Below are 17,908 nucleotides of genomic sequence, written 5' to 3'. Positions count from 1 at the left end.
CAGGGGTCATTGTGGAGCTACCAGTAGCTCACTCCCTCATTGCAGTGATATGGAAAAAACTACCACAGACTTAGAATTATTCTAAAGTTTAATGTAGCAAGAACTGGTGGAAATGGCTGCTTCATTGAGAAATGCATTTATGCTGTGGAGTACTTGTGGATTTAATCAAAGCAATTGACGTGGGTGTAAAGGGACACTTTATGGATCACTTTTAAGTTTCCTCTCTCCCCCTTCACTGGCAGATCACAGCTAAGGGTCAGTGTCAGAACAGTGCCCGTGGAGATGGAGGATCAGCATCTAGCTCAGAGGGGAACTCCAGCAGGGAAAATGCAGTGGGATGTGGAAATAATCCAAAAGAACAAATTTGTGCGACGTCGTTCGACCACATCAGGAAGCAAAAGTGTTCATAGCTGTTCCAAAAGGCAGTGTAAAAAGTCATAGAGAGGGGAGAGATGCGGTAATTGTTTAAATATGGGGATAATGGCACATGTTTTGGGACAGTCCCTACTGGACGGCATTCACAGAGACAACTTCAAACCCTGCTGTCTTTCTCATCACCATGCAGCTGGCCACTCACTCTGTGAAGAGGGGCACTTCGACCACCCAATAAGCAGTTGGAGTATACTGGCACCTTAATACACTAATGATAACTCTGGCTGGCTGTGTGTTGGTTTAATGGCAAAGATTAAAACATACGTAGCACCCAAAGAACTTTAAGAATATAAGACATTATAATTTCATTAAAAATGGGCTTGGCAATTTATTTTTACATACGTTGAAATTATCTTTATATCCCAACAGCAATCAATAAATGTCTGCCTACCTACCTACCTACCTCTCCCCGTAGTTTTTGGTTTGGTTCTTTCAAAATCTAGCTGTCACTTGCTAGTTTTTCAAACGTTGCTTTCACCAGCTTTAATTTTATTTACACCTAAGCCAAAAGTCCATAAGTGTAACAGTTGCCACATCTTGGCAATTTGAACCCTTAAACTTGATATTCATGCCCACATTACAGACATGGTATATTATACAGTACTAAGCATTTTGTTGTTGTTATTTAAAGGACACTGGTCTAATACCAGAGCACACCAGAAGTAATATTAGAGTAATGTTAGAATACATTTCTATTCATATCTAATGTCAGGCTTAGTGAAGTATGCTCAACCAATTAGTCATGATAAATTTTTGGCCTTAATAGGGGTTTTTAATTTTTTGACTTGTCATCGCTCAAATTAAATAATCTAATGATTCCTTGACAACACATGTAGGAATAAAGTAGCTAAAATGAACATCCAGTCAACATTTGTGTATTCAGAACCATTTAACTTATTTTTGTGTTTGTTTCCTACAGTTAGTACAGACGTTTGAGCTCACACGAGGAGATCTAGACTCTTTATCAGGCCTCTTGGTGCCGATTTTTGGTGACTCATCTGGTGGTTCTCACCTGTCCAAACTGAACTGTGCTCGGCGTGATTACCATTTCACAATTCCCAAGATGAAATGATCTGGAAAAACACACATTCCCAGATTTAGCAGCACACATTTAGACAAGTAGCAGTTGGACAGAACACAAGAAACATAGTAAGACTCCGATGAGGCAGTTTCACATGGGAAAAGGTGCACTGCCAACACCCACGCTGCTGTGCACATACAGTATTCTGCTGTTACTGCACTCTTATCTCCACTCACCCTCCCTGTAGACTCAAATACATGTTATCTCTCTCTCTCACACACACACACACAGACACACATCTGTGCACAGACCCATGCATGCTCTTTGCAATCAGCACAAACTGAATGCAAACAAGAATGCCACACATGCATACACAGTCACATGTACAGCGCACACCTGTGCATGCACAAACAGATCCATTCACTCACACACACAAACACACAAACACACACACACACCCTCCTCTATTTACTGTGAGTGTCCTATGAGACTATTTGGCATGCTACCCTCTTTATAGCCCTCCTCAACCAGCATTTGATGGTCACTTTAGCAGGCATCATCTAATATTTATTGACCTGCTCCGCTGAGGGTTTAATGCTGGCCGTTTGGTCTGTGCTGTGGTTAACCTCCCGAAGCTTAGCGTAGCATAGCGCTTTAACAGCATGAAAACCTAATTTCCCCTACTTCTTGAAGTTTTCTCACGCTGTGAACTCACTTCGAAGCTCTCCTTTACGTCATGGTGAGATAGGATGCCGCACGTTTCCCGCAGCTCTGAGGGCTTTGCATCTCAATCGTTAATTGTAAAAAACATTTTGAGTTCTAGTATAAAAGCGTGCTTCAGTTTTTTATTAGGAGCAGCTGTTTGACCCATGTTTTACGAATCACATTAGGTGGTGACAGCATGAAGTCTCACTTTCAGGTGAACTTTCAGGTTCATTTGTGGTGACAATACAAGAAGCACAAGATCTGCTGTACACAAGATGTTGTCTCAGCCATTCTCTCTGTTTCAGGCAGCCGTCTTTGTCATCTGTGAAATTAAGTCCACTTGCAGTCTCATCTAATACTGAAACTGTTTATTCTTGCTATCACCCACCATAATTATTTTTGTTGTCTGTGTTGTGCTAATGATGCTGGGTGACAAGTAGAGATCTGATCTAAAATGAACCTATCCAGGGTCAGGTCTGGAGTCGGTGGTATGGGGGGCATTAGGGGGCAATGCCCCCCCAAAAGTCTTTTATGCCCCCCCAAATAGAGTTGTGATATTCACATTTCAGTGAGGAATAATAAAAAATATACATTTACAAACAGTTTATTAGTTGAAAACATATTAAAGCTAACATAAAATTCAAAGTGTGGCTCTGTGAGGAAACCCCCCTGCTTCCCCCCTCCCAACGTACGTTAGTAGGCCTAGGTGCATTTTGAGTTAGCGGGAGATTCCTGGTGGCAGTGCACATATAAAAACAAAGCAAGTAGCTCACAATGCTCCAAAATGGACATTAGAAAATGGTTCCAAACCCTAATAAACCCTAACTCTGAATCTCAAATGACTGTAAGTTCTACTACATCCACAAGTCCATAAACGAGTCTGCTGGCCCCATACAGTAAGATAAAGACAGCCCGGTGTTATGACGAGTTTTGCATGCTTGCGGAGAATTGCCTGCACTTCCAAAAACTTGCTTTTAAACGCAATAATATCCTTTGTGGGGTACATCAAAGATGATCAACGAAATGAAGTAGCCTATATATTTTATGAACATTTAGAGTCGTTAATAATTTATTAGCCTACACTTAGTAGAAGTAGCATGATTCAGCAAAAATATGTGGTGATAACCGCATAATTCGGCAGAGCAGATGTTGTAGGCTACCTGCCGAGATTTGCACCCACCTCTCAGCATGAATTAGCGTTACCACCCGCGAGGTCCATGCAATTCTCGGCAGGCAGGCAGAATTCGCCACAACCTGCTAGTTCGTGGCTCTGCGACGCTGACAACGTTGTCCAAACATCACAAAACGCTAGGCCCACTGTACTGACGGCACTCCAACTGGCCTTGGTATTTGGTGCTTCTACCGCGACTTGCGAAAATTTGTTTTCCTCTCTCAAAAATGTGTTCTCAGCTTCACGCCAGACTAGTTCAGAAGAAATTCCAATCAGCTCACAAGCGGCGTCTTCGGCTCTTCTAATTGTGAGTTCAATTTAAAGTTTCATGTAGGCCGGTTGTTAGTGTATTTCTGTAACTAGTATTATGTAGCCTACTGTCAAAGTGCACTATTGTGCATTGTTGTGTTGTGATGAGACTTCAATCAATTTAGTAGGCTATTTAGTTCGTTTTTTTCAGTTGTGCGCTGTCCAATGTCCTGAAATGTCCCTCCCGCCGTGGAGAAACAGCTGTTTTATTTATTTTTGAAAATGGAGATTGTAGAATCATCTCTGTGTAGCCTATGTGTTTGATATTATTTTGATAATGGTAGGCCTACATGGTGTAAACGCTTATGAGCGAACTAGAAATAAAATGCTCTCCTGTCAGTGAGATAGCAGTTAAACTACATGTGTGCTGTTAACTTTGTTTATAATAAAGTCGGTTTAGGAGGAGTTGGTTTGCATCACTTCAGGCAATTCACTTACAGAAACGGCAGCAATAATAACTAGCCTAACTATAGGATATCTGAAAATAAATTCCCCATCACTAGTGCCCACCCATTGAAAATAAATGCCCTCCTGCTGAGCTCAGTCTGACGCCGGCTCTGGTCAGGTCTCAATCAGGACTGCTAGTCACAAAATGGTCCAACGAACGAGAAATATATCAGTTCGTGTGTATAAAGCCTGGTTTGTTTGTAATAAAGTTGTGGATTAGAGCTGATATTATTCCGATGTAATAAAACGTGATTTTCTAATCGCAAAGGCTGCAATTACACTCTGATCACATGATACCCAAGAGTAAACCAGTCTGCAGAGGAAGCGTAAATTTGCACGTTACGCTGTACCATGACTTGTTACAATGGCCTTAAGCTTGACAGAAGATGACACTACTGAAACTTTAGTGTCATACAGGGAATGAAAGTAGCACCCGTCACCCGCAGGTAACTTGGTGGTGGTGAGTGAAATTGTCGTGCTATCTGTCGCTTTGACGGACAGGAAAAATGCACAACAGAAAGACACGTGTAGTTAGGTAAGTGTATTGTAGCGCTCGGTATCGATAGCCGAAGTACACACAGCCACCAGTCGCACAAGTCCGAAAGAGGCCCACTCTGTCCCGAGTTACAGCCAGTGCGCTGCTCACCAGCATCGGAGGCTGCAGGGGAACTCCGGTGTTGTCGGAGAATTACTATTAAACACGAGAGGCGTCACTTCGTGTAATTTTCATTGGCCAACTTTTGAATGGAACCTCAAACTATTTTTTGTTTGCTTACTGGGATATAGAAAGATGGACTCCTAGGAGATTTGAACTGAGATAGACTCATTAATTGGTGGTTGAACTGTGGGTTTTGTATTGAGCTCTTACTGTACAACACACTGTGGTGAACTGTGTTTTTCTTGTGTTCTGTATGTAGGCCTACCTGATATTATGTCATATTATTTAATGCCATGACTTGACTCAAATTATCTTTCTCATATTATTAAAATTTGATACTTCTTCTCCATCATCGCTCATAATAATAATTCATGAATCACCTAATTTCATCATAACACAGGCCTGACCCACAAGAAAGAACAGTGTATGTTTAATCTATCTAATATTGTGTTGGTCATACTATACACTGATTTACTGCTTGTCCGTTTTGAATAATACAGAAGGTAAAGAGCTTAAAAATTAATCACATTTTAAATCGCAATCGCAAGAAAATTGCAGTTAGATTATTTTCTAAAATTGTTCAGCCCTAGTGTGGGGTGGGAAAGGTTCTTCTGTGTGTGTTTTGTGTGTTCTTGAGTGCGTCCCTAGTGAGCTGCCTAAGACACAGCAACACCAGCCCGCTTCTGGTAATTGGATGTGACCTCGCAACTTGACCAGAAACAATAATTGCTGTCACACACACACACACACACACACACACACACTCCAATCGCAGGGGATTTTACGCCACCGGAATACAATTACAGCCCAATAACAGACGGCCACAAAAGAAGGATTAGTATTGGAACTGGCAACCTTCATCGGTCTACATGGTCATTACAGACAGATCTGGCAACCTCAAGGCTTTAACCCCCAATACAACTCTAGGGGTTCTTAGTGTGTGTGTGTGTGTGTGTGTGTGTGCTTGTGTTTGTTTTCCACTGCCACAAGTTTACCATGCCTAATTTAATTTGTTAGTTTCAGGGGGGAGTTTGGTTGTTAAGTAGATTACTGACAAGAAGTACTCTCAAAATTCAGCTCACTCATATAAACATGAGGCTTGAAGGTTAACACCTGCCAAACTGCTAAATATGGGTTAAAATTAATTGTGATGTCATTGATAAGTTACTGGCGGCTTCTGACAGGGACTAAATGAGGATTCATTTAACGGCACAATTGCTCCAGATCATGTGCAATACAAGTACAATGAGGGTGCATTTGAACCCACCTGCCATTTCCACTCATGAATCAGAGTCGCTAAATAGTCCAGTAGAGTACAGTTATTTTACTCCTCTTATACTGTAGCTTTTAAGGAAAATGGCTCACCAAATGGAGAGGAGAGTCCATACCGGTATGTAAAAATGTAAGTGAATAAAACTAAAAAGGTAATGATCTACACAATAACCAAGCTGAAGTTTAAATTTGTACAGAAAATGTGTTACATATTTTCATTACTTTGAAGGTGGGTTGCCTTTATTTTTTTTTTTATGTAAGTGATTAATAAGGTTACATTTCATTACATTTGATATATATTTGGTATATTTTATTGTAAATCTATTGGATTCTCTGTCCCTCTCCCTTGTTTGATCTGTTTGTCTCACAATATGGATACAAGGAAAATGTTATATCTTATTTATAATACTGTGTCTTTTATTTTTCTTGTAGGACATTTTTAAATACATAGTTTGATATGAAATCCTAAAAGTTGAGCTCTGCACTCACACAAACCATTTCCCATCTCTGTCCACAAAATGTCATTGATAATGATGCTTACTTTAAATCAATTTGATTTTTATTTTTCTTCTCTGTCACTTTCTCCCTCTCTTTTCTTATCTCCACCCTCCCCCTTACTTTCCTGTTTTTTTTCCTCCCTTTCTCTCCCCCCAGTCAAAGAGGGCAGGAATCTGGTTCCTATGGATCCAAACGGTCTGTCAGACCCATATGTGAAGCTTAAACTGATCCCAGATCCCCGCAGTGAGAGTAAACAGAAGACCAAGACCATAAAGTGCTGCCTCAACCCCACCTGGAATGAGACCTTTAAATTGTAAGGCTCTTGTTGTATTTATATTTCTGTCTGTATTCCCTTTCCGTCATTAAGTCTTTTTCCATTTTATCTCTGTTTCCTCTTTTTCATCTCTCTCAGTCACTCAGTGCAGCGTGTTAAGAGCATCACATTATGCTCAGCTTTCCAAGCATGTGTAACCGCTGGCGCTCAGATAAAAACATCTGGCTCCTTATATTCAGAAAACCTTGCTTTTGGGGTCGTTTCCTGCAGTTGGCTGCAATTACATTCTTAATAAGCCACATGGAAGAAGGCTGAGATTTGCCTTTTCAGGCATCTGGTTGCAGATGTTCAGCACCTATCCAACATATCAATATAAGAGATAATAGAAGAGATTTAATAGACTGCTTTAAGCTTGTGAGGTCTGAATGGATCCTAAATGTAACACACAGGCCCGGGTTACAGACAGCTCCTACTATATTTTTTTGTATTTGAAAAATGAGATGACTGTTACCTGAAGAAATGGAGGCCACAAATTTTAATGGCAGGATAAGAATGGAAATTATAAATCCAAGACTTTAAAAGTTACAAACTTAAGGGGAAAGGGTCCAAATATTAGAAGACCTACAGGTATCTTTGTCAGTCATCATCATACTGTTAGTTGTCCTTGTTTCTCTCCCAGCCACCTAAAGGAGTACGATAAGGACCGCCGTCTGTCGGTGGAGGTGTGGGACTGGGACCTGACCAGCCGCAACGACTTCATGGGATCGCTGTCCTTCGGCATCTCGGAGCTCCAGAAACAAGGAGTGGATGGATGGTAAGATGAAAGGAGGGAAGGATGGATGAATTGGGGGGGGCGAGGCATAGAAACAGCACAGGTAGAGGAGAAGGGAGAGTGAAGGTGACCTTTTTCATTACTGCACTGTTGGAGAAATACTTGGAATACAAGTTAGACCTCCTCTTTTTTATTCTGGTGATACTCGGTGCCAAATCATCTCTATCCTGTGTCTTTATCTCCTCTCCTTTATCTCTCCGGCACCCTCCCTCCCTCTCTCTCTCTTTCGCTCAGTCTCTGTATCGCTCTATCTTCCTCTCTTTTTGCTGATGCTGCCCTGTCAGGGTTTTTAATAAGATGCCGGCGTTTGAGGCGGAATGGTGGAGGTGGAGTGATGGCATTAAAAAGCTGATATTCAGAACAGAGAGAACCTGTGCTAAGTGTGTGTTTTCCCACTTGCTCCAAAGCCTCACACCTGCTGGCACCAGCAGCCAGGAGGAGGAACAGAGTGAGAGTGACATGAACAGCCGAGATGTGACGTGTGGTAATGGGGTTATCTAGCTTAACAAAAATGTATTTGACTGAAAAACTACTTCTTCACACAATTTGTGAAATATTAGAATATGATTTCATTACTGGACTGCAAGTTTTGTTGTTAATTTTATATAATTTATAAGTAATTTGTAGCTAACATAAACTGAGTAACTCCATCACTATCCAAACACAATATGAGACAATATGAGTGTTTGTTACAATATAAGAGTAATTCATCTTAATTTTCTGAAAAATATATCACTCCTCTAAAAGAAAAATAGCAACCTGTGTTTGATCACCTTCCTTTCCACTGTGCAAACGCATCTGAACCAATATTTATACATTATTCATACATCACATACTTGTACATAACAATGAATCACATGCCTTCCTACTACTCTTGGCAGTATATTTTAGGTACTGTGATGATTCCCAAACAATGCATCATGCCTGTGAGAGCCCTGCGTTTAAAGGAGATGAAAATAGTGAATTTGACTGGCCATGATCACAGCATCTATCACACCCACCTATAATATATGATAATATGCTTTTAGATCCCACCTCATATCCAGGTGTGTCACAGATGTTCCACAAGCCTGGCCTTGAAATTACCAAAATGCGCAGTGGGCAGGACCACAAGGTTCACAAAAATGAACATACTTGACAAAATCTGCAGACAGTAACTCTTGAGAGTCAAAATGTCTGATTGATTCAGGTTAAACTTAATCTCAGGTTGGTAGATTGTCAATAGCAGCAGCCTAAAACAATTTCAACAACTGTTGACGGTACTGCACACATACAGTGATGACTGATTTAACAGCAAACAAGTCTAAGTGGAAAGAATAAAATGGGAATGTTGCAGATAGAAATGGTAACAGCACCCACATTTACTGAGAAGGCGGAAACCTGAAAAAAAGGAAAATCGTATCAGCATCAGCATCATCTGTGTCACGAAAGCATAAACACTCATCCCAATGTCATTTTCTACAAATATGGTGATGCTGTGAAGTATGAGGTTGTGGCATTGGTTGTTATGGGGCCAATATGAAAAATTGTATTCTATTGATTTTGTTAAATGATAAGCGTCTCAACTGTCTTTTAGGCCCATCTCTGTCAGGCTTTGCTAGATCACCATGAAGGAGAGTGAATTACTAAATAATCAGCTTATTCTTTAGGATTTTAAATTAGTGCACTAACAAAGTCGACAGCTTCAGCTAATAGCAGCAGTTAAACACACACATTGTATAAACTAATTGGGAATTGATTTGGCTGGAAATATTCTCTCTCTTCAGGTTCAAGCTGCTCTCTCAGGAAGAAGGCGAGTACTTCAATGTTCCCGTTGCTCCGGAGGGGGAGGAGGGCAACGAGGAGCTACGGCAGAAATTTGAGGTGTGTGTGTGCATTTTTACCTTTTAGTCTGTTTGTGTTTTTATGCGGAAGCATTTGCAACTGTGTGCCTGTGTGTGTTGGTATGGTATGCTTGTGAATGTCTGTGTGTGTGTGCGCACACTATCTATCTGTGTGTGTCTGAGTGAGAGCCTCCCTGGGAGAGCTGTTAGCAGTTGGCAGCCACACTTATAGTACCATCCGGTCTGGCACACTGCAGGTCCAGAAGTGTGTGTGTGTGGCTGACCACTAGGCACACTCATTAACACATTTGGCAGTGGAGAGGATAAACCCGCTCTGTGCTTTTCCTCTTTTTTTCTTCTCTTTTCCGTTTCTCCTTCTGTCTCGCTGACACTAAGCTACAAACATCAGAGTCATTTAGAGATGTGTTGATCACAGAGTTCAGTGGAAAGGCTTTTGTTTTCTCACCTGTCCCTGCCTTAGCTTTAGTTGTAGTTAGAGGATCAGTTATTTTAGCTTAGCACAAAGACTGGACACAGAGGGGAACAGCAAGCCTGCCTCTGCCTAGCAGCATCTGTAAATCTGATAAACATGTTGGATCTCGTTTAATCCGTACATAAACCAAAGTGCATAAAAAAGTGGAGTAAGCCAACCTACCGAGTATCTCCACAACTATCACTTGACACCAACTGCGATGGACAGGCCATATTTTCAGTATGCCAAATTCCCATCTCCCGAAACAGGCACTCTATGGGGAGGGGAAGCGCACTCAAGGGGGACAAGCTTTACTAGGATAAACTCATATCCCACCTGAGGAAATGCCACTTTCACCTCAACAACTGGGAGGAGATGGCCTGTGACAGGAACCTTTAGAGAAGGATGACTCATCTTCACTGTTCCAATGAACGCAAAAAGGCAACCTGGAAAGGAGACAGAAAATGTCAGATAAATTAATCATTTTATCATAGTGGACAATAACCGATGCCACATCTGGGACACCTCATGACGTCCAGACAGAGTAGCGTGTCTGAGTTTTCTGATTTTTAAATTTTTTTTATTTTGCCTTCACTCGCCTTGTATGATAAATTCCACGACGTGTTCTGTGACATTGGGCCCATGCACAGATGTAAACATGGCGAATCGATAGAGAAATGATGTCGTTGGTGCTGCTAAGTGGAACTGTCAAACAGAAGGAAAGTCAATGTTGTTTTGGTCTTGACAGCCATTATCAGGCGCACAGCTTTGGACGCCATTGTTTGTTTTCATTCCTGTTTCTGAAAGTCGGCCTCTAGTACCTCCTTCCTGATGACATCATGCAGGCCTTGAAAGATGGCAAGCTATCATTGGTCGGGGATCAATGTGTTGTCTGTCACATCTCTCGACCAAGTTACCGCAGGAATTTGTGACTATACCTAATTGGACACAGTGACCATCTTAACAAACACAAACATCATAAACATAAATCCACATCATCACATACAGCTACAGTTCCACATGTTGGTCGACCCACATGGCAGCGAGTGTTACTAATTGGCCTTCGACCTAAATCTCAGACCATAATTACATCTTCTTCAGCGAGTGTTGCAGTGTAGGTGTCCAGTTTTCTGTGAATTAACTATTTGTTGTTTAGGAAACACTTACCTCTAAGGTTTTGATTGAAGATTTTTCCCTTGTGATTGTAGCTGACTGAGGATGAAACTAGTTCCTCTGCTTGCTACAGGCCCATGTGATGATTTAGGCAGATAAAAGTTGTAATTCCATTTTCAGAATTTTCTGGTGCAAGATGTTGCTTTTATGTGACTAGGGATGGGGATCATTAATTTTTATTGATATTGATACCCTTATTGAGATTGCTTAACGATCCGATTCTTTATCGATACCACTATCGATACATTACTATTATTTAGTGATGGTTATTAGGTAAGACCAGACCCAACGGGTGTGAGGTAGGCCTGCACGGGATGAGGAAAATATTCAATGTCCAATAACGTTATATATTGAGATGACATATCACTTGCAATAAATTAACATATATTGAAGTGTACATGTTAACTGCCTGGTTGTTTTTAATTTAATATTTTAAATACAGCTAAATGTTGTTTCTAGAGCAGCAACATTAATGTTTACAACAGCAAAGTAACTCAATAACTTTATCTGACATCACAAGTAGTGAGTGAGGTTTAGAAAGAATATCAGTCTGTATCAGTCCCTCCTCTCTCGCTTTTAAGACTACAGACCAGTCTGTGCTCCAGACAGACAGCTTTCTATTTAGCTTGTTTTTAACATTTGACTAATGCCAAGCTAGCGTTAGCTGTGCTTGTATAAAACATACAGGATGAGATACTGAGGACAGAGATGATTAAATTAACCATTTCTACATGTTTAACGTTACCTTACAGACAGGTGTATTGATTAACTATTGTCATTTTACTTGCAGAGGTTTTATTGCACGTACTTACAGTAACGAGCGTCATCAACTAACGTTACAGTAGTTGGGAGCTAACTTAGCTTAACCCTCACCGTCTTCCACCGTGAAGGCGTGTGTGTGTGTGTGTGTGTGTGTGTGTGTGTGTGTGTGTGTGTGTGTGTGTGTGTGTGTGTGTGTGTGTGTGTGCGTGCGTGTGTGTGTGTGTGTGTGTGTGTAGGAGCCGACAGAGAGCAGGCAGAGACTGCAGCCTGATGATTTTCTTATCCATTGCATTTCAAATTTAAATGCAGCCTATGTTGTTCAAATTAAGTATTTAAAATTTTGTATCGATAAGCTCGAACCTTATTGATTTTCGGGTTTTGTTATTCTTGCTTTCTCCTGAAGTTTTATTTATTACAGTTTTATTTCTGGTGTGTCAAATGTTGACCAGATTCTAGTTAATAATTAGTAGAAAAGTGCTGTGAAATAAGAAGATTTTTATTGTTAATAGTGTATTTAGGTAATAGCTCTTACTCACTCTTACCCGTACGTCTTGTTACTCATAGATCTCTTACTTTATTGATGCTTGTATGTTGTTCCTCAAATGTAAGTCGCTTTGGTTATGAGTAAATGTAATGTAAATGTTAGAGTCTGGTTGTTGGCTGTATGAGGAGGTATTGCAGTCTTCTATCCTCTATTTTTCTGCCTTCCTCCTCCTCCCTGTCTTCATTTTGTTTCCTCTTCTCTCCTTCACTTATCTAGTTTGTCACCTTCAGTGACCCCCTGTGTGCTTCTCTCTCTTTATCTGTTTTCATGTCCCTCGATCTCCTCAAGGTCATGGTCCTCAGTTCGCTGAGACACATTCTCGGGGGGCTAGCTATCACAAACACTCACATGCACACACAGATGCACACACACAAGCATTGTCTAGGATGAAGCTCTCAAAGAGATGGCAGGGAGAAATAAAGACAGAGAGACAGACAGAGAGAGATTTCACTTTGGTAACATAACCTGCAGACCTTCATTCACCCCATCCAGAATCACACAAGACAGTCCCAGTAATGAATAATATATGTCGTATGTATGCACACCCACACACATAGAGACCCAGTCAAGCTTAAAACATTATTCATTTGGAGCTGAGACACATTTCTGTATCTCAGTTCAGTTTAATGCAGCTTTATTGGCAAGTTTTGATTCAAAGACATGTTGCCAAAACATATACAAAAACAGTTTATGTATTATTTACTTCACTATTTCTTGCCCTTTTTCTCTCCCCATGTCCCCCCTCACTGCTCCCCCACTTCACTTTGTCTTTATTTGTTCATTCTTATGCAAGGTGGATGGTGGCATTGAATGAGAGAGTACAGACAGATGTAAAGGCAGCGGGAGATTTATTGACATTGTGTCAGTAAAGTAAAAACAAGTGATTTTCATAGAGGAAATTGGGTGAAGGTTCTTCAGAATAGTTTTTAAATAGTCAAGCTGTCACCGTTCTTAAATGTCAGTACAGGTTGCTACAATGAGGCTGCATTTGGACAGTAACTAGGATGAGACAAGTGATGGTTTGCTACATCATAATTTAATGTACGGATGCATTTCCATCACTACTTAAATGCATACATAATATTTATCCACATAAACAAAAAACACCTTAAGTTGGTGTTGGTGGATTCTAAAGAAAATGTATGCGATTTTGCTTCTGCTATTCATCCTTTTTTTTTTGCCATTTGTAATGTGCACAAAGATACTTGGACTTATGGCTGTAGACAGAGACAAACAATGCAAGCATCATTCATCTCTGAAGGCTTTGAGAGTGTTTCCTTTAGCATGCTCTGCTGCTCACAAATACCTCGACTGCTCCTCTGTGTGTGTGTGTGTGTGTGTGTGTGTGTGTGTGTGTGTGTGTGTGTGTGTGTGTGTGTGTGTGTCAGAACAGATGGAGACAGATAGAGCCTTTTATCCATTGATGAGTCGAGAACCGTATGGGTTGCCCCACTATTTCTCTCACACACACACACACACACACACAACAAACATTGCAGGGAGCAGCAGAGTACTTGGATGCTTCACAATTTTCAAGAGACGGCAGCAGAGAAATTATTGCTCAGGACAGAAGAAGCTCCGAGAGCCTCAGCGTGGATCAGCAATTTCTGATAAGATAGGATAAAATAAATTCATCTAGGCCGTTCTTAAATTGAAGCAATGTCTTTACAAAGTGGAGAATAAGATTAGGATCAGATTAGATTATAAGATTATAATAGTTTCTTATGACAGACTGGACAAGAGAGCGCGACAAGGTCAAGGCAAAGACGAATGAGCTGAGAGAGAGTTGGAAATGAAAGAGAGTGAATAGAGGAGACAGACAAGGGCCATGTATAAAGATGGAGTAGAAATGAATTTTAGAGAGAAAGAAAGAAAGACTTTAAGATTGTGTGGGAGAGAGTGGTTGAAGGACAGAAACAAGGGAAGTGGTGACAGATTTAACAGAGTGACATTCACAGGGAGGCCATATTTGTTATGGAAAGTGTGAACTGGAGTGTAAAGTGCCTGCACAGAATAAATGAAATAGAATGAACCAAAAGGCTAAAAACTTTCACTCTTTAACATATTCATCACTTCCACTCGCTAACAGAAATTGTTTCTCTGTGATCTTAAAACACCCCAAACTTTGAAAAAGAAGCTCCAAACATTTAGGGGACATTTCACAGTTTTTTATGTTTTTTTTATTTATTCATTTTGTTTTTGCACTGTGCAATTTATTTACTTAATAAATTATTAAAATGTGGCTGGCTGTGAATTTTCTTTTCTTTCTTATTTTGTTTCAACTTTGATGTTTGAAAAGTTTAAATATAAAAAAAAAAAATTGGAATTGCTTTTGTTTATTGGACTGCTGGCAGTGATCTTGGATGACCTGAAAATGCTACAAATAGCACCTTGGTTCCTGGTTACAAACCAAGCACCAAGAAGACAAATGCTGTTGAAAGGCCCTACTTTTTTTTTTTATTATGCATAAATATATTGAGTAATGTGCCATTTCAACCCCCTATTAGTCCACTTACAGCCTGTGGTCTTTTTGAATGTTTGAGGTTATGTCTAATGTTGTCCTCTGTTTTCACTTTCTGTCATGTAGAGGGCTAAGATTGGTCCAGGCAAGAACACAGAGGGCAAGTCAGCCAATGCTGCATCCCGGTTCGACTCCAATGGCAACCAAGATCGCATGAAGCTGGCTGACTTTAACTTCCTGATGGTGCTGGGCAAGGGAAGCTTTGGCAAGGTAAGGCCATGGTGTTAAATAGGTGTCTAAGTCTGTCTTGTATGTGCCACAGGTGCATATTTTAGTAAATTGCTGTGTATCTGTACAATCATCTCGCAATTACCTTTACCAATGCAAATGTGTAGATAAACATCTGTGATGCTGGCAGCATTGTTCACATATTTGGAGGATTAAATTGTATGTCCACTTGGCAGCAGATAAAGGATGAGTCATTCCTGGTTGACACTAAATGTCTTTGTGAGAAATTATAATTTTGCACAAAGTAAACCTGAAGGAGAATATAGAGTATTATTCGTATGCAAAAACAAGTAGATCGGTGTTCTAATTGTGTGACATGGTGAGTACCTCTGCGAGCATTTGTGTGTGTTTGCGAGTGTTAGAGCACTCTATCCACACACAGAGCTTAAAGGGAAGAAAAGATGGACAGAAAGAGAAGAAAAAGACAGCAGAAATTAAACAAGATGAAGCACAGGTAGACAGAGATGGATGACGGGAAAGAGGCGAAGAGGATGACATGACAAGTGGAGAGAGAGACAGAGATGTGAGAGCATGGCGGTAAGGTTGACATGAATGAATTAAAGGAGAGGTAAAAATGTCGGACTGAATGAAAAGAGGGAGAGTAAGAATGGAGGCGGAAACCTTGGAGAGGGAAGACTGACATGAATGAATGAAAATCAAGGCAAGACACAGACAGAATGGGAAGATGTGGCGAGAGAGAAAATTGGGTAAACGATGGGTAGAGCAGCAAGGGAGGAGAGAGAGAGAGAAAGTAACAGAGAGAGAGAGAGAAATAGAGAGAGACCATTGTCTGTATACGAGACCTGTATGCTGGCTGCCTGTTTCCATGGTAACAGGCATTTAAAGCAACACTGATGCGTCAATGTGGAGAGACTGAGTGGAGGGTTGATCATTACTGGAATACCCGAGACATGCACACGGACGTACACACAGTTTCCAGAGACATGCACAACACATAGACACACAGATGCAGCCTGTACACAGACACCTATTCTATGTACGCACACACCATTACATTTTTTAAATACAGGTGTTGAGAAAGAGAAACACACAGTACTCACACAGTACATTAAACAGAGTAACACACATAACAACATGCACAAACAAGCAATCACTCGGGGTTTGTCATTTTAAGGGTTCCTGAGTTTTTGTGGGAGGCTGGTTCCTTCAGAGCCTCGGTGTCTGAAGACATCTGGATCACAATACCGCTGCTAAGATTTCTCTGTGGACATGCCTCCAGAGTGATAATAACACACATACACAAACACACTCGTATCTCATGGGCAGACGCAGGCAAGTGCATTCGTCAGCCTGATCCATAATGTTGCCCACATGTCCAACACAATCATGTGTTTGTGCATGCTGTGTGTTTAACAGCCAAGTCTTAGTACCATGGACAGCGCTGCTCAAAGCCTCTCCCTCTTTATTGACCACACACATTTCAGCACCAAGGAAGTGCTCTGACTATGTTGTTTTGTCTTTTGCCTTCCTGTCTGCGCCGGAAGTGGGAATGTGTCGCATTGTGTAGGTGGACATCTGCTGCTTGTGCACTAAACACTTGCATTTTAGCAAATATCTGACCAGTTTCACACTATAAAATATTGAATGAAGGACTGCCAGAGCTGGAAGAAAAGGTGATACTTTCGTCCATGGTCTTTTTACATAGTGGCACTAATGAGATCAGTTCCACTACACTACTCCAGGATCAGCTAGTCGTCCTGTAGTTTGTAACAGTCACGGTGGTCAGAATGTGTCAGTATTTTTGTTTTTCAAATCTGTAAATCTATATCAAACAATATTGCGTCGTAACAGAGTGTTGGTGTTAGTTTGTTGCTCATTTGTTTTCAACTCATTTCATCTTATTGTGGGTTGCTGTTTTTGCTCATTCAGGATGAAATGAGATGATGCCATGCAGCTGGAGAAACAGCAAGTGTATAGAAATACAATGTGGACCTATGTAGGTCTGATAAATCAAAATCCTTTTTTTTATTTAGGAATAAAATTATTAAATGTTTTGGGCACACTAGCAGCCTGAAGAAGTCCCACTGTGTCCTACAGTGACTGTCTGTCTGTGTGAGGCTAAACAGGAAATACACACTGCCTCGGTGGATATGATTGGACTGTATAGACTATATGATATATGACCGTTTAGAATAATACAACACAGCCCACTGTAATACAACATAGTGCAGTATCATGCGGTGTAGTGCAGTGGAGTGTGGTTTCATTAGTTTTCTCTGGGTAAATTCACTCTGCAAGGTCAGCAGAGAAAACACAGGGGCATCATTTACGACATATGACAGTTAGTATCCTGAGGACAGCTTTTCTGTCAAATGACCCTGAACAACTTTCTTGGATAAAAGGGTGTTGCCGACAATTCATAGTAGAGCAGTTTTTGAATGAAACTTTGACCAAAATGACCTTGAGTAAGAAACGGAACCTCGATGAGATCATGAAATGTAACACGCAAAGCTAAATCCATCAGGTTAACTGCCTAAAATTACATTGAAAAGGTGTAATGAAAAACAGCTTATGCTCGTCTTCCTAAATTACTGTGTAATGATGCCAAAATGCTTCTGTTGCTTTGTGTCCTGTGTGTCTTTTGTCTGCAGAGGCGTTTTGATTTTGGATGAAACCCTGTGGTTTTATGTCTTCTTTTCTCTTGTGTCGGTTTCGTCCTTGTCCTTGTGGTTGCATAAAATGAGCTTTGGGCCAGATGGCGTCCTTCCTCTCTGTTTCAACTTTATAGAGTTTGTATTTACATAC

The 17,908-nt window shown here is 40.7% G+C and overlaps 1 protein-coding gene across 2 annotated transcripts in view; it reads left to right on the top strand.

Moving 5' to 3' along the window:
* Positions 1–17,908, top strand: part of prkcbb (protein kinase C, beta b) — a 116,502-nt gene that overhangs the window by 54,176 nt on the left and 44,418 nt on the right. For both annotated transcript variants that reach the window (XM_038696249.1, XM_038696240.1), the window contains exons 6-9: positions 6,670–6,826; positions 7,467–7,601; positions 9,386–9,482; positions 14,981–15,124. In XM_038696249.1, coding sequence (XP_038552177.1) covers positions 6,670–6,826; positions 7,467–7,601; positions 9,386–9,482; positions 14,981–15,124 — 533 coding nt within the window. The remainder of the gene's footprint in view (positions 1–6,669; positions 6,827–7,466; positions 7,602–9,385; positions 9,483–14,980; positions 15,125–17,908) is intronic.

This window comes from Micropterus salmoides, unplaced genomic scaffold (assembly GCF_014851395.1).
Source record: "Micropterus salmoides isolate LMB-PRFRI ecotype aquatic unplaced genomic scaffold, ASM1485139v1 Ms_hic_scaffold_10, whole genome shotgun sequence".
NCBI classification, from domain to species: domain Eukaryota; kingdom Metazoa; phylum Chordata; class Actinopteri; order Centrarchiformes; family Centrarchidae; genus Micropterus; species Micropterus salmoides.
The sequence above is the reverse complement of the archived record's forward strand: the minus strand, read 5'-3'. Positions and strand labels throughout refer to the sequence as shown.